The 17,520-nt window shown below is 39.1% G+C and overlaps 1 protein-coding gene across 4 annotated transcripts; it reads left to right on the forward strand.

The window, feature by feature from the left end:
- The first annotated feature begins 3,725 nt into the window (after positions 1–3,725).
- Positions 3,726–17,377, forward strand: CAPN10 (calpain 10). 4 transcript variants are annotated; one of them, XM_031043026.2, is made up of 14 exons: positions 3,726–3,776; positions 4,083–4,162; positions 4,246–4,451; positions 5,759–5,890; positions 6,225–6,457; positions 7,474–7,691; positions 8,230–8,371; positions 9,753–9,919; positions 10,455–10,738; positions 11,225–11,427; positions 12,705–12,960; positions 14,008–14,207; positions 14,782–14,827; positions 16,510–17,377. In XM_031043026.2, the coding sequence occupies exons 3-14, from the start codon at positions 4,308–4,310 to the stop codon at positions 16,537–16,539; spliced, it is 2,055 nt and encodes a 684-aa protein (XP_030898886.1). In that variant the 5' UTR covers positions 3,726–3,776; positions 4,083–4,162; positions 4,246–4,307; the 3' UTR covers positions 16,540–17,377. The 4 variants fall into 4 exon arrangements, with proteins under 4 accessions (XP_030898886.1, XP_030898887.1, XP_030898888.1 ...); XM_031043027.2 differs by having other exon boundaries at positions 3,733–3,776; positions 4,086–4,162; XM_031043028.2 differs by lacking the exon at positions 3,726–3,776 and having other exon boundaries at positions 4,038–4,162; positions 12,705–12,757; positions 12,875–12,960.
- The last annotated feature ends 143 nt before the right edge of the window (positions 17,378–17,520 follow it).

The following is a 17,520-nucleotide window of genomic DNA, read 5'->3' on the forward strand; positions in this document are numbered from 1 at the left end:
TGTTTTAGCTTTTGATTACCTGCATTCCTAAGGCTACATGCCTAATTTCTAGTTTGGATTTGTCTAGTTTCAGCTTCTGGCTCTCAAAGCTACTGCTTTGTTTGAGAAACAAACTGCTTACTGTTACTAACCTCTTTTCCATGTAAGTACCTCTTAATTCGTAAAGAAAACAGATCGAGTTGTTTGGTCTCTTGCTGCAAGGTATGTCTTCCACATTTTATGTATTGCTTTAGCTCTGGGGTGAAGCATAATGCTTCAGCATCCTTTGAAAGTGGAAGTTGCACACTTTCTCAAAAATTACCTTATGCTGCTGTGTATTTTGCACCACTTAAAAAGATCTTTTTATTAATATTGTGCACTTAACCTATTTTTCATTAATTACACTGGTAATCTGGGCAACAGTTAAAGCATGTCTTACATGGACATGACAGCCTTTTGTTTTATAGATAAAGAAGTGTAGAAAAAAAGCTAATCTGTACACTGGAGATGTCTGTTCACTCTATACAGGGGGGACTAGCTGGTTGCATTACGTGGCTGAACCTGGGTGAACACTTCCCCTGACTCTGCACACCTGCACTAGAAAAAAAATCAAGTCTTATACCTCTGATTTCTTGTCAAGCGAATTAGGGTTATGTTGAACATAGTGTGTTTTCTACCCTATAGGGAAGGTGTTACACTAGTGACAGGTCTCTCTGAAATGTAAGAAATGGCATTAATGGGTTTTGCAGAGCATTGGACCCTTTTCTAAACACATACTTGGGTTTTGAGGAAAAGTGAGAAGTGATAGGAATGAGATATTCTTCATGCTGTTACAATTTGATGTAAAGTGTCATGGATTAAGTCATACCTGGTTGACAATCCAGGTGTGTGACCTTAAATGTATGACCTAGGGAAGCATCAACTTTGTGCATTGTTTTAATTTAGGTGTCTTGTATCACCTTGTTCTTGCGTGCTGTGATAGCCAGCATGGAAGTTTGGAGCTGTGCTCTACCTCCTAGAGGTCTGCCTGAGGTAATGAGGGAGATCTTTGTCTAGCAGTGGTAATCTTTGGCCAAGCTGCTCTGGAAGAAGATTTGAATCTGTCTTCCCAGTAGCTGCAGAGAGCACTGTGATACCAGGCTGCTTCTGGCTGACTGATGAAAACTATCAGAGACTTCTTCCATACCATGCTCTTCTGAGCATAAACCCCAAATGCCCCTCCAAAACTTCCCTTAAGCAAAATACTATTCTGTGTTGTTCCTCTGACACAGCTCCGACCACTGTCGGCCTAGCGGTATTGCAGGAACTAAGCTGTGTATGAGGATTCAAAGAATGGGAAGAGCTCCCCAGTGCAATCTGAACAGCTTCTGTGGTGCGTCAGAGTTTGCAGAAACAAACACGTGTTGTGCCCAAGCACCATTGCTAGATCACTTCTAACCTTCTCCCTGTCTTTGAATCATCTGAAATTGGAGATGAAAGCAGACACGAAACCCCAAAACTGGAAAATTATCATGAAAGTCTCAAAAACTACTCTGTCAAAGAATAGTCTTCATTCATGTGGAAAAAAACTATCTGGATGCAAATCCCTTTTAAATGCTTAAGTTCCCATAGTAAATGGACACAACTTCTTGGGAGTTTGCTTTCTTCTTTTACAAGGAATAGGAGGAACCTACGTAAAGTGCACTGAGAAACAGCTTGACAAAAAGGCAAGTGTCATTTTGTCTTAAAATATGCTCTTCAAGATTTACTGTCTAAATAGACTTGTGTTTTTGTCTTCAGGAGTAGTTTAATCCAGCAGGATTGCCAAGAGGCCACCGAGAAAATTCTCTGCTGCTTTTGCTCCCAGAAGTTTGGGATCAATAGACAAAAACCCAACTCATTTCCAGCTGCATAATGTATGAATTTGTCAGTTTTGAACTTTGCAGTGGGGCAATGAAAGCATATCAGATAGCTTAGAGACCAAGATAATGTTCATCTCTTCTAATAACATCATAAATATATCCTGTTACATGTGTAGTTTAGTGGGCCAGGTTGCATCTACTGTACTTACAGTTAGAGCTCAGTATTCATATTGCTTTCTAGAATCTTGTGTTTAATGGAATTTATGCAGTTGTGACCTGTGACCACTGTTTCCTAAAGAACACAGCAAGGGTAAAATCATGCAGATGAGAGCCTCACTGTTCCTGACACAGAGGCCTTGTTTGTCCTTTTCCTTCCCTGAACAGAGCCCTCTTGTGTCAGCTCAGTTGCAGCCTGCGCAGCTGCAGCTTTCTTGCATGAGCCGTAGACAAGAGAGGTCCTTATTCTTACTGATGGCAATGTTTCCTTTGCTCCTGAAAGGGTGGAAACATCCAATGTGAAATGTCTTTTTTGTTGGTTAAATTTGCTGTATGCAGGGGAGAAGCCTTGTGTCTGTACAATGAGCATAAGCAAGGTGCAGAGAATGTCAGTCTGTGGTTAGGCAGCTACTACAGTTACCCGTGTTTGTTTCTCCAAGGCAGAGGTTCAAGAGGAGGATTTCTACATTCATTTTTGGAAGAAATGATTCAGACCAGTGTGTTCTGTGGATCTCTCTCATTAAAACAACCTCCCTGCCCAAGGACCAGGTGACATAACCCTTAGACTTGGAACACATCATTATAGGCGAGTGTGAAAACCAGCTTTTTTTTGTAAACATCACATCCTCTCATGTTAGATCAGCACCTGCTTATTTGACCAGACTTGTGTAAAAGGCCCAAATGCAAAAACAAACAAAAACCAACAAAAAAACCCACAACAGCAACAATAGAAAAAGGCAGCCTTGTATTATTTTTTTTTTTGCATTTATTTCCTTTGGCATTGTTTGTTTCTAGCAAGTCAGTATTTTTTAATGTACTTTTTCTTCGTTTGATGAGGCAGTAATAGCTATCAAAGTATGAGAAACAGTGTTATTTCCTTTGTCAGTTCAGCCCTTGGACAATTATTAATGATCAGAGAATGGTGTGGGTTGGAACAGACCATAAGAATCACCCAGTTCCAAATCCCCTGCCGTGGGCAGGGACACCTTCCACTAGATCATGTTGCTCAAAGCCCCATCCAACCTGGCCTTTAACACTGCAAGGGATGGGGCAGCCACGGCTTCTCTGGGCAACCTGTGCCAGTGTCCCACCACTTTCACTGTGAAGAACTTCTTTCCAATATCTTATCTAAATCTACCCACTTTCAGTTTAAAGCCATTCCCCCTTATCCTATTCCTACACACTCTTGTAAAAAGGCCCTCGCCACCTTTCTTGTAGGTCTCCTTTAGGCACTGAAATTCTGGATTCTTCCCTAGGCTGAACAACCCCAACTCCTTCCTCCAGTCTCCACAGGAGGAGGGCTCCAGCCCTCATCCAGGTAGTGACAAACTACACGAAAATGTGATCTTCGCTATTATGTCGGAAAATGACTTTGTGAGGGTCCACAATTTCTCAGGCAGTTACTGTCACAATCTTGGTTTCGTTTTCCTCACCTCCTAAGGGCCGTTCAGCTAGGTGACCGCTAAGCTTTCCTCCTCCCGCTCTGAGGAGGAGAACGCTCAGTTTCTTCCAGCTCTTCCCGAGTGCAGAACACGGTCCAGACACCCCCTTGAAGCGGCCACCACCGCCGACCGCGGGGCACGCTGGGACCTGCCCTCCCCTGCCCAGCAGGCCGCGTCGGATTGGTGGTGCGTGCACCACGTGCCCTTCTGCCTCCTTCTCATTGGTGAGTGGCACAATCCGTTACCTCCGGGCTGGGCGAGAGGCTGAGGGGCGGTGAGAGTGTCCGGCGTTGCCGCGGTAACGGCCGGGCTGGGCATGGCCCCGCGGTGTGTCCCGCAGTGGGGAGGTGGCAGCGCGGGAGGAGGGGGATGTGTGTGCAGCGGTGGCCTGGTTGAGGCCGGTTGTGGTGAAGGGGGTCGGCGGGGGGGTGGGGGCGAGGGTATGCCTCGAGGGGAGGAGGTGTGTGTGGAGTCTCTTGTTGGGGGTGGCTGTGAGGGAAGGCGTGTTGGTGGAGGGGGAACTTCTGGGGAGGGTGTGCGGGGCGTGGGCTAAGAAGGTCTCTGGTGTAGGTCACCTCAGAGGTTCCCCCTTTCTGTTTTCCAGCAGAGCGGGGGACCTCTAGGGTGGTATCAGGTGCTGAAAGAGACCAGCAATGGCGTGGTGCAGGGTGCTCCGTGGCAAGAGTAAGAGGCTTTTTGTTCCTGGATAAATCTTTGGATTTTGTTTCTCAGTTAGAATTCCCGAGTAACGCTTAGTTGTGTTGTAGGTTGGTGCTTGGCAGTATAGTCTTGGAAATAGCCGGCAAACCTACCTAGGACTGTGTTAAAGATGCTGGGAGAGAAAAAACAATTAATTGTGAAAAGAGACCTTTACACAGACCCCACGTTTCCAGCCAGTGATACTTCTATTTTTTTTGATTATTCTACCCCACTTGCTCAGTTCAGAAGCGAGATCTCCTGGTTGAGACCTAAGGTGAGTTTTACGGTATAAAAGACTGTGATTTCAGCAGAACTGGACTGTAAGGGAGTAAATGATGGTTAGCAGTGAGTGACTGGTTTTGGGTATTTTAATGTTTAGAAATACAGAAGTGATAAAGCTGATGAATGCCAGTGTTGCCAATACAGGAGTTACACTAAGTAAGTCTGGGTGCTTGTTTGTAGGTTTGATTTAAATCCTGATGAATAACTTTTGAATTTCATGGCACTAGTAGAAATTCAGATATTTTATGTTTCATTATGCAAATAATGTGCACATCAGGTTAAAAAACAGAGTAAATGTCATTCACAACTTTTTCAATTATTGCATAGCAGTCTTGAAAACAAATAATTGGATTTTTGAGTTTTCAGAAAGATGTTGGGTTTTTTATTGTGATTGTTGATTTCTTTGAAAACATGAAAGAATTTTTTTTAAAGTTTATAATGTCATATCACTTGTATTGCTTTTAAACTTGCAGTTGGGTTTCAGAGCAGGTCATGTGAGAGCTAAAAGGTTTAGAATGCGTTTTTGCAGTGCATTCATTTAAAGTGAAGTATTTATGATACTGCCTATGTGAGGAGGGAAAACAAAAAGGATATAAAAATGTAAAGTAGAAGAGACATATGTTGGTTTTAGTGGTATTGTTTTCCTTGCCTCCATCTGGGGATGGCAGTAGAGCTGTGGTAGAGCTGTCATATAGAAATGGCAAACTACTTTGCGGAGCCCAGGGTGCAGCTTTCTGCTTTTATACCTTGCACCTTGATTAGCCCTGAAAGCTGATCAGTTAATTTTCATCTCCTGCAGTTCTCTCATTCTTAACATGAGAGAACTCTTTTTCAAACCCAACTAAATGTTCAGGACTTTGCATTTGGAGTTAACCTCTTTTGCTATCAAGTAATCTAGTTGCCCTAGGAAAGGTTTTTCTCTTCTGCTAATTTGGAGATTTTTGTAACTTGGAATGTGCAGTTCAGTGTGAATGGCCTCAGTTTTATCACGGTTGTTTGTATGCCCATTAAGGAACTGATGAATTATCTTGTCTTTCACTTACTGTTGCCTCTGTTAAGATTGCACATGTTGGTGATGTTTGTGTACTAAAATTCATGTGGGAGCTAGATTTACCTCACACAAAGTACCAGTAAAATAGCCGCAAGGCAGTAATTTGTTACTACTTGCTTAGGCTGTGTCTGAAAAGACAATTCCCTTATTTTGTGAGATGTCTCTGGAGCCCTCCCATTCCCTGAAGCACAGACTTCCTTAGAACGTCATGCAGGATTTGACTTTCGTTCCCCATCTTCTGATTTTAGGACATTTGTTCTACTCCTCGGTTATTTTCAAGCAATCTGCAGGATGTGCAAGTGAAACAAGGAATTTTGGGAGACTGTTGGTTCCTGTGTGCCTGTGTAGCTTTGCAGAAGAGTAAATACCTACTGAACAAGGTATAAAGAAGATGCTTATTTCACGTTTTGTAAGGTTTTTTTTTTCCACCTAATTCACATTTGCATATTGTTCTTGAATCCCTGACTATCCATGACTATCACTTTTGTCGTGCTCAGTTTTACTGGTTTTGGTGTGATATTTTCCTCTGATTACTTACAAGTGGTTGGTATTCAGTATATTTTAAACTGGCTTTGCTTAAAAATAAAACAAACCAACAAACAAAACCTGAACAACAAAACCAAAAAACTCCAAACAAACAAAAAAGCCTCCACCACCACCACCAAAAAACATGGAACACAATTATTAGTCTTAATTTTGGGTTTTGCCATCTAGGTAATCCCTCCAGGTCAGCCCAGCTGGACAGATGAGTCATATCAAGGCTGCTTCACTTGTCGAGTCTGGCAGTTTGGACATTGGGTGGAAGTGACCATCGACGACCGTTTGCCTTGCCTTGGTGGTAAACTCTGCTTTTCCCAGTGTCAGACTGAGGATTTGTTTTGGCTTCCACTCTTGGAAAAAGCTTATGCAAAGTATGTGAACACTGTTACTGGGGCAAGTAAAGGGAGGTACAATACAATACATTCTGCTTACTTATTTTATCTGACTCTTTTGGGCATAGATATGTGTATTATTCAATATAAAGTACAATGGCTGCTAGCTTTCCCATAGTGGGCTGTGCAGAAGTTGTTCTTTAAACTGTAGATCTGTAAGGTATAATTCTAGTTGCATATGAGGGAAGATAGTGTTAGGGAGAGAATTATGATGAAAAGTAAGAGCTGCAATGAATTATTGGTATTCAAATGACGTTCATTAAGCTGCTATCCATTGGTAATATAATTTATTAAAGGGAAGTATTTTGCTAGTGAGGACAGCAGTTGAGGACAGTTGAGGGTTCAAACAATTTGGACACTTAAGTGCACTGGTAAGATAGACATCAATGTCCAAGAGAACTATAAAGATAATGTTTGCCAGCAGAGGGCAGAAAAAGACTTTAGGTATGAAGTAGTTCAACTGTAGATGCATTGAGCAGAAGTTGTGAAGCAACAATGACAAGTTAAAGCTTCTCTATAGGTTTGAAAAGTAATATTCTTTGTTTTCTGTAGCAATCTTATCATCCTATTATGGTCTTGATTTCTTTTGCTGTCTTTCCCATTTGCTACATCAGGTAGGGTAGTCTTGATTTACTTCAGTTGTATGAAGTGCTACTGTGGTAGTTCATGCAGAGTGAACAAAGAATAATTGAAGAGGAAAAAAATTATTTATACAGAATGCAGTTAGTGTATCATGCCAGATGATTCAGACCATGGTTAATAAGGTACAAGTGACTACTACTTCTAAATTATAGCAGTTTCTGTGTAGGATAGAATGAATTATAATAAACTTCCCATCAAACAGTGGGATTTCTGATGGCTTTCACATTCTTTAGATGATGTATAAATAAAATAGTATGTGCTTTCTCTTGTCTGCTTGGGGATATGAGGTAGGGTACAGTCATGATTGTGATACAGAGTTGGGTTGTATGTATGTAAGAACCACATTTCTTTAGTTCTGTTTGTAGATTTTTTTTTTTTTTAATTTTTAGAGTGCATGGGTCTTATGAACAGTTGTGGGCAGGACAGGTGGCAGATGCTTTGGTGGATCTGACTGGAGGAATTGCTGAAAGATGGACCCTAAAGAGCCCTGGAAGAAACATGGAAAAAGAGAAGTCTGGCATGGTTTTGGAGAAAGATGTGTTTAGAAGATTAATGAATCTGAAGGAACAGTGTGTAATAAGCTGCTCAGTCTTCGATTCCAGACAAGGTAATAGACATTTTTAAAGTAAACGTCTCTATTGAACAGGGTTCAGAGCACAAAGCAGCCAGCAAATGCATGGTGCTGATTCTAGTACCATATGAGTTTTATGGTGCATTTTTGTATAAGCCTTGGATAAATAAACATTTGAGGATGTTATTGAGCTCAGGATAGAGGGTGCTTTTGTGGAGTGCTTTTTATATTAGATGTTAATATGTTCACTTCTCAAAGACAAACACACCCCATACCTCTCCGAAATGTTACCTAAAAAACAGCCTCAGAAATCCCAATGAATTTCAGTACTGAGAATTTGTAAATGTTTGAGATCAAGTAGTAAGTTAATACGCTTTTAAAATTTCAATTTATTTTGCTTCTACGTAGTCACAACTACAGTAAACTGTTCAGGCTTTTTTATGTTTTTTTTTATACAACTTCCTTTTGTCTCAAAATTGCCTTTTTTCACAGGATAGTTTAATGTCATTCATTGTAAAATATGGAGCAGGTTCTTTTATTAGCTTTCAAATGCCTTTTCTTTTTCCCTATTTAGGTGCAAGCGAACTAGGAGAATTTCATGCCTTTATTGTGATAGACATGTTGAATCTGTCTGAAGTGTCAGGCAAGGAAATCTTTCTACTCCGAATACGAAACCCTTGGGGGAGGCGGTGCTGGAGAGGACCCTGGTGTGAGGGGTGAGTACATTTATTTTCATTTAGAAATTGATTTGTGGAAGTAGTGAAGCATGAAGTGTGTCTGTGTAAGCAAATACTGCTAATAGGCAGCCCATTGCTTGCAAGGCTGGGCATTTTAATTAGTTCTGGTAATCTAGATTTCTTAATAACATTTTTTGTTGTTATTTACCAAAACATCATCTTTTTGTAGAGATAAACTTAAGACGTTGGTTGGTTTTTGTGTTGTCTTTTTTTTGTCTCCGAATTTTGTGGTGCTTTTTGGTTGTTCTGTAATTGATCTAAGTATCTTTGCTTGCAATTGTGACTTAAAAGTAGCCACTCAGCTTTACTTGGCTCTTTGCATTTGATATCTTCTCAATTTGTGGAAGACAAGCAAAGTGGTATGTGTAAAACAAAATATAGCAGAAGAAAGGATGTGTGTGTTTGTTTTTCTCATGTGCTCTCATTTCTGTACATTAGTATGGGTGTGTAAAGCTGGAACTGAGTGGATACAAAGAAAGAGTGGGTAAAAGGTAGAAATGCAGAAATATGTGTAGTGGTTCACATAGCAAAGTAACAAGAATGAAAAGGCAGACCCTACTAACTTATTTTGAGAAGTTAACGTACTTTGTGCAAAAGAACATGCAATTCTTGACCCAAGGAGCAGGCTTTCAGCATTAAAATGTGGTAACATTACTTGAGGCTTAAGTTGATGTATTTTGGTTTTGGAAGAGTTTTATACATATGCTTGGTCTCTTGCAGTTTCTTTGCTAAACAGTGAGCTGCCATGTAGTTACGTAGGATAGTGTTTCATTGTGTGGCTTTAAAGCCCTGTTTTGTTCAAGTACAGAACTGATCTTTGTTGTTAGTGCAACAGTAAAAATGTTGAAAGTACTTTTCCTGTGCCCTAAAAAATTGAATGTTTAAATTCTTGGTTTATCATGACTTAGCCAGCAGAGTCGTGGAGATAACCGACTGCTTCGCACAGATGGTGTTTTTTTGATGTTCACTGTACAGCATTTTTTTCAGAGGAGTCCCTGTGCAGCTTGCTTTAGTTTTTTGTCACTATTTTGAACAACTGTTAAAATCTTTATTTTGCTCTCTCACTTTGTACTGTACTGTCTGTTGTAAGCAAAGTACCTGTTTCACCTAGAAGTGTGCTTTGTATTCAATCTGGCTTAAGGTTCTTTCTAACTTTTCTTTGATACTTTGTGATTCATACTTCCTGTTATCCCTCTTGCTGACTAGCAATATGTGTACAGAAATATTCAGTGCAAGAATCTGACTATGAAATGAAGAAACCTCTTCTTACTGTCCCACTTCATAGGACAGTTGATATATAACATTGTTCTAGAACTTTATTGGGCAAAGAACTAGATGTTAATTTTTGTCTTATGTGTAGTGGTCAAGGATGGAACCAGCTTGATCCAGTCGTTGCCTCAAAACTGCTCTCACAGATCCAAGAGGGAGAATTCTGGGTTGATGAAGAGGAATTTTTCAGGGAATTTGATGAGATTACTATCGGCTTTCCAGTCAATGAGGAAGGACAGCTTCAGAGCCTCTCTACAGGTATGGTATGAGAAATACCTTTCTTGTGCAAATAATGTTATGTTTTGGTAAAGACTGATTTGAATTGCAAGTGGTTGCAACTATACCACAAATTCTCAGTCTTCCCCTTTTGTTTAGACCCGTAGGCCTTTACTTTCCTTCTGGGAAGAATAGAGGGAAAAGAGGAATTTGAAGATTTTTATCTATTTCTCTGAAATCTGGTTACTTGCTAGTTTTGTGAGAGATTAGTGTTCTCAGTCTAGAAGGCTGTTGTTCTGGACAGCCTTGTAATTTTTATTTTTTGTAATGGGAGATAAACTTCAGATTTCTAGAATCGGTTTCTTGTGGTAAATATGTCATCAATCTGCTAGTACCAGCTGTGACATTAATTCTCATGCCTCCCAATATTTCCATTATAAATATCTGCTTGCAGGAAGTGTAAGGGCTACAACAGCATGTTTTCTTGGGCTTGGGAACCTTTGCTATATATCTGTTGTATAAAATTAAGTAGCCTCTGGTGTCTGAAGTCTGCATCATGTTTTTCTTATTTCATTAGGGAAAGTGTTATATCACTCACAGAATCTTTTTGGATCCTGGGTGAGAGGCCAGTCTGCTGGTGGCTGCCGTAACAACAGCAGCTTCCCTACCAACCCTAAGTTCTGGCTGAGAGTCTGTGAAAAGAGCGAGGTGTGCATTGCTCTGCTGCAAAAATATAGGAAATACCATGCTGACTGGGCTGGAAGAATCAAAAATCTGACTCACTTAGCAGAGGAAAATCTATCTTTGACTGAAGGCATACAGGGGAAGAGTTACCAGGCTGTGGGACTGCATGTCTGGAAGGTAATATGGGAGCAACATTTTTCTTTTTGCAAATAGAAGTTTTAAAGCATTACTAAAACATCTGAATAAAATAATTCATTTCCAGTGGCAGTGATATGATTCATCTGTTCACATTTTACATCTCTGATTTATGTTAGAATGATCTCTCAATGCAGTTACTGTCTGTAAAAACTATTTATGGACTAGTACTGTCTTCTCATCACTAAGTGCCAAGTAGCAGAACTTTTTGGACTGTTCCACACTAGTGCACGAACTTACCCTGACATTTCAGGCTGATTATATGATGACACTTTGTAAATTTACCCCTCCTGAATAGTAACTCTTCCTACTGTTCTTAGATGTCCAGCTTATCTGCTGATACTGTGCTCCTTACTTGTTTTATTTTGTAAATGTACACGTTTTAAACAATACTTGATCATCTTTGGTTTTATTAAAAACCTCCTAATTTTTCCTAAACCACCACACATCATTATGCATCTGTTCTAGGTGGAGAAGAAACGATTTAATCTTCCAAAGACCCTCTCTACTCCCCCAGTTGTAGGTACTGTCTGCCATTCTTATGACAGAGAAGTGCATGTATGCTGTGACCTTTCGCCTGGGTTTTATCTTGTTGTTCCCAGCACTTTTCTGAAAGATGCAGTAGGGAATTTCTTGCTTCGAGTATTTTCAACTGGAAGGATCTCTCTCAGGTAGGTTTAAATCAGAAAACTTACACCCATTGACATAAATATATGAAGTATAGTACTAAGTTTAAATGTTCAAAATATGTTGAAGGGTTGTGCACAGTACCAAATCACAGTGTTTTGTCTTTGAGTTCATGTAAGTAGTGTTCTGTCTCCTTGGGTTTTACACGAAGCTGCTAGGACCTCTTGTTAACATATCAGTCAGAAGCAGTCAGATGTGTAGCAGCCTGACTGTAAATTGCAACCTCATGTTTTGAGGAAGTGTGTATTTGGTTAAAGAACTGAAGAAGTTTCTGTAGGACGTGTTTCTCAATATGTGGAAATTCTTTCTTAATGTATGGAAAAAACGAAGATGTACCATGGAAGTTAAAAGCAGCTGTTACTATTGCAATAAGTGGCAGAAAAGGGGAGTAGTATGTTATCATGTATGTCAGAAAACACTAACAGATTGCCTAACATATGACAATGTTATTGGTGAACAGTACAGCTTCGAATGCAAATGGAGTGTCAGCAGGGGACTTGGATGGCATAATGACCACAGCTCATAAATTGTGACATAAAATAGACTTTTATAAAAGACTTGGATAATCTTTTCTTTCTGCTTAATGCTGCTTGCTTACTCAACAGAAAATATCAGCAATAGCAGTACAGTAGTTTCTGATAACATTACATAGCTCTCAACACTTTAAAGTCAATTACTTGTAAGTAATTCTGTGTTGGCAACTATAGCCTTGAAATAAATACTTAAAAAGACACAATGATTAATTGTACAGAGTTGGCAAAGTTGTGACTTCTTCCAGTAAACCTGAAAAAAAATCCAATGTTGTCTAACAGCTTGTGCCTGGTAAGCTACTTGCGGAGGCAAATCATACTGTTGGCAACATGTTTAAAAGCTCCTCAGATTTTTTTAATATTCTGGTAGCAGACTATCTGCTCATATGTACTCCAGAAGACGCTGTCAGTTGTGTCACTTTTGGATAGGACAAAATAGCACAGGGGTATTGAGTTAAAATATGTAAGATATGTTACTTCATGAATGTACAAAAACCTTACCTTGTTTTGGTGCATGGTTTGTATTCACTGTGTTTTTCTTGTGGAGTTCTGTGAATTATCTAAGAATTTAGTTGTGCAGTTCTCTTTTTCTCCCTACTGAAAGTTTGGAGGAATTGTATTCCTGTAAGTTTATGTAATACTAGTTAGTTTTTGTGAGCTGGTGTACTACATTTCATGAAACCATGCAGGCTTTATACATCTTAGTTTCTTTTCTGTCTTGCATTTGATAGTGAGCTAAAGCCACCTCCCACAGATGGTACCCTCTGTGAAGAGCTCCCAGCAGGTGAATGGGAGACAGTGCAGCTGCATGGATGCTGGAAAAATGGGCAAAGTGCTGGAGGCAGCAGGAACTTCCCCTCCTTCCATACCAATCCCTGCTTTCCACTCTCAATTCGTGCAGGACCAGGAAAAAGCAGTGTGAAAGTTACCCTCCGTCAGCACTGCCAAGACAGCAAGTGTCGTCCAATAGGTTTCCATATTTTCCAGGTAAGACTTCTGGTCAGTTTGATTGCTCATTTGCCAAGTTTGGGGGTAAACCTGTTGGGCAGTTCACTGCCCTTTGTACTTTGCAAGAGACCTGCCACTTCTTAGAGAAATACAGGCTGATCCTATGAAGGATATGGAGTAACTATAGTTACATAGTGTAGTAAACCAGATAACTGGCTCCACTGAATCCTTCCAATGTTCTAAATTAGTTTTAGAAATTATGAACTCTTTTGCAGATTTGCAAAAATTTCTGTGTCTTAGTGATCTAGGAGCAGACTTTCTGGTAATTCATCATTAGACTTACTTTCTTCATCTCTAATAAATATTTATTTGTCCATTGACAAGTTGATGTGGGATCTGCAGACAAGATTAGAATTCAGAAGGGCTGTCATATGTTGAATGGATGATCTGAATGAAAACAAGCTATCATTTGGTGTGGACAAATATACATTCTACATGTATATGCTAGTACTCAACTGCATAAATGTAGGAGGGGAAGCTTCTGGTTAGGTAGCTATATTGCAGGGAAAGCTAACTTTATTTTTTTTTGAAATGTGCCCAAAAAAAAGGTGTTGCTTAAGTGGAGAGTCTGGAACTGAGCATTGGGAATGATCATATACCTTCAAATGTACAATATGTGAAGAAAGACTGGCATTTTCCATGCCTGTAGGAGCGTGGAAAGTCTACTATGAAATTTTAGGACAGGAAAGAGCACTAGAAAGAGATGGGGCAATCTGCTCACCATATCCATGAGGTGAAAGCCAAGTGCATTAGGCTGCAGCAAGGGAGAATGAGGTTAGATAGCAGCTTTTGAGCTGTGTGGGTAGTGGGTTGTATAAATTGTCTACAAACGCACTAGGAATGATTTATATGTACTCAATATTGCCATCTGGGTTATCTGACTGCCTTCCCATCCTTCTCTTCCATAGCTCTTACAGAAGAGTGAAGTAGATAAGGAACATATGATACTACGGCATACTAGGAATTTAACAGTGCGAGACCTGAAATAGATGGCAAGATAGCCATGTTTTCATTCTTTTTTTATAGGTGCCTAACAGCAGCTGGAAACCACATACTTCCTCTTTTCTACACTTGGAGCCACTGGTTAGCTGTGTACCTCATTGCTATTCACAGGAAGTAAGCCAGCTTTGCAGACTTCCTGCAGGAAGCTATTTAATTATACCTTCTACCTACTTGCCTGATACAGAAGGCGATTTTACAGTGGTCATAGCAACCAAAATAGACAGGTAAAAATCTGTTGCCTTCTATTTGCATTTCTAGTATTTTTAATGTGTGTATTACAGGATATCTGGAAACAGTAACTGTAGTAACATGTTTTTTGACAGAAAATATATGTATTTTTTAAGTCTATTGCTGTTGTGTTTCAAGCATTGTTTACCACTTTGATCATTGGAAGAATGAGTAAAAGAAGAAGCTTTTGTTGATCTTCTTGCATCAGTTGCTGAATAACAGATGTCTACTGCTGGAGAAAATGGCACTAAAGCAACTAATTGCCAGCTATATCTGGATGTTAGAATTTATGCTGAAGATTTACTAAGCTTTTTAATAAACAAGGTTGTTTTGGAGAAAATGCAAGGAGTAGCAGGCCTTATTTCAGAGAGTTCTTCCCAATGTGAATTATAACAGGTCTGAATTGGAAGCTGTAGATTCCATAAGATTGTAGTAAGATTCCATGAGTGAAAGGATATGGAGCAAAGCCTAGCCTAATGGTCTTCTGTTTTGGAAGTGGGGTTAGGATTGATGTTTGCAAGATCCCCCAGTGCTTTGTGCAGAAATAAGTGTGGTTTTGGTTTCCAACAGGAAGCGCATTCACAGCCGGGAGACGCTTGGACAAGTATTGCAAGAAGTAAGTGGTACATTTTTAATTTCAGTTGTTCTAAAGGTATTGCTGAGGCATCCTTGAGGCTTATGTATTAACTAATATTGAGAGTCAAATACTAGTGGACTGGACTTTGAATGTTCTTACTTACTTGCTGCAAACTGATGATCAGTAAAGCAGTTAATATTTGGGGTTTTATTTTTCAGTCAGAAAGGTAGCATTTGTTAGCAGCTAACAAAGTTTTGTCTTTTCATATCATTCAGATATCTGGAAGCTTCTGTATAACTATTTTATAAAGTCATTATTTACCCCTCAAGTCATTCCTCAGTACCCACCTCTGCTGTAACCTCCGTGAGAAATTGTACTGTTAGTCCTGAGTAGTGGTGGAGTAGTCATACTTGACTTTTGCTTTCAAGAGTATAAACATTCTCTATGTATTTGGATATATTTTGATGTATTAATTCTTCATGTCACCACAGACCTGCTGGCCTTAATTATATATTGTATTCTGCATCTGATTTGCTTTGATATTAATTTGGATTCTATGTATTGTCCTTTCCAACCCTAACTATTTATGATTCTATGATCTAGAAATTCTAATGATATTATAATGTCATAAAGACTTGAGAGAACACAGCAAAAAGAGAAGAAAAGCAAACAGGCAATCCAGAGGTTGGGTTTCACCACACTAGAGTTTAGGGGTTTTTTTTTGCTTCTTTACAGCCAGTCCATACAGTATCCTCTCATTACAATCCTTCTTTGCGTGCTAGCTGTTTGGATCAAGTTAATGCCACCTATTTAATATTTTGGTATTTCATTTTGCTTGTTTAGATATACAGGTAATATTGAAGGGTTAGATGTGAATGCTGAGTACCTAATACTTACGGTGTTTTTACTGGGTGGAGAGGAGTATTTAATTATTACAACAATTGTTTAGAGATACTTGATTTGGTTGGTGGATCAAAGCAAGCCCTTGATAATACTTTGCTTAGTAAGTGAGAACAAGACCATCGAGATACTTGACCCTTTCCTTTGAAAAGGGAAACTCTTAGCAAAAGCCTCTTCACTCAAGATTAGAACTGGTTTACTAATTTTCTTAATCTAGGTCATGTTAACCAATGATTACATTTTGTCCTTAAACCCTGACAAGCAGTATGGAATTTGGGTGCTTCACAAAAATGGACAAAGACCTGTATGTACTTTCCTCATGGTGCTTGTCATTTTAATATTTAGAAGCTGAAGTATATAATGAAGTCCTTTTTATTGCTGCTGTTTTGGAAACAAAACATTACAGGACCATTGTTACAGAAGGAATATGTTCAAAGATATGTTTTTTATATTAGTCCATGAAAATGGTTGGACTTGGGCAAAGGGTTCTCCCTGACATCAAGTGAACAAACCATTTAGAGTCTTCAGGACTTGAAAACTTGAGGAATTTAGAAATGAAAGTTACAGGTTTCTTATGAGTGGCAGAAATTAATGTCTGAATCTAATCTTCAGCAGCATTGGCTCTTCTAAAGAAGATAGGAATTATGAGTTTTAGTTTTTTAAGGTATTTCACAGGAGAAGCTTTCATTGTGTCTAACTTCCAAATCTTTATTTTCTCTACTTTAATTCTTTATTAATGTCCTCTCTTTCTTGACAGAAAAGGATAACTCATGAAATAGCTTTTTTATTTTTTGTTCCCTGCACTGTTCATTTTCTTACAGATTTCATTTACCACTGTGATGAAAAGGTAATGCGTAATTCTTCCACTGTTATTCTGAGAAACACCAGAAGACACAGGAATTCCTCACCTCTTGCTGTTTTCAGTTTTCAGTGGATTAGCAAGAAGAGACTCTTATCCTAGCTCTTTTCACTGGTACCACTGTCAGGCCTAAGGCAACTTCTTTGTAGAAATACCTCCTTAATCATGTACACTCTGAATATTTGTTCCTCCCAAGTTTTTTAGAACCAGCATTGTACAGCAAATCATAATGTACCTCAGTTTTTGAAAAACACAAGTGAAGAATATATGCATGTTTTAATCCAAACTACAAGTTTTGGAAGAAAACCAGGAAATGTATGTGCATAATGAAATAATACTTCTGGGGGAAAAAAAATAAAAATTAAGCTTACAGAGTAATTTCAAGAGACCAAAGGGGTGAACACAGAGGAAAGAAACTGGAGTCTTTTTCAGGTAGGCCATACCTCAAGAACCCCAAAATACACTGGAATAGAGAAAGTCCAAGCTTGTATCCTACACTGCCAGTCACGTTGCTGAGCACTTTATCATGGGTCCTTTATTGAACCAAGCAAATGGTGGGTTGAAAAGGAAGATTTCCTTGGCAAGTTTTCCTTTAATGAACACCGCAAAGGAAAAAGAAGAAAACTTTTGCTTATGGACTGTCACATCAGACTGCTTTTGTAAATCTGTAAGAATATGTTTTATGCAAGGTCTTCCCCTCCCTGCTGCCCCCTGTAAGAAATACAATGTTTAAGAGATTTTTCTTAATTTATGGTTGAAAGTATTTCTTATTCAAGGAGGATTTTTTAAAATGTTATATTTTCTTCAATAAAAATTAAGTAACATTGGAAGTTTTAAAATGTTTTTTATTAAAAAGCAAAAACTCTCAATGATTTCAGGTCTGCATTTGTTCTGCAGTAGCAAACTTTACAGTGTGATGGAACCCTGGGATTTTCACCAATTGGAAGGGAATGATTGGAAATATTTGAGAGGA

This window comes from Melopsittacus undulatus, chromosome 6 (genome assembly GCF_012275295.1).
Source record: "Melopsittacus undulatus isolate bMelUnd1 chromosome 6, bMelUnd1.mat.Z, whole genome shotgun sequence".
NCBI lineage: Eukaryota > Metazoa > Chordata > Aves > Psittaciformes > Psittaculidae > Melopsittacus > Melopsittacus undulatus.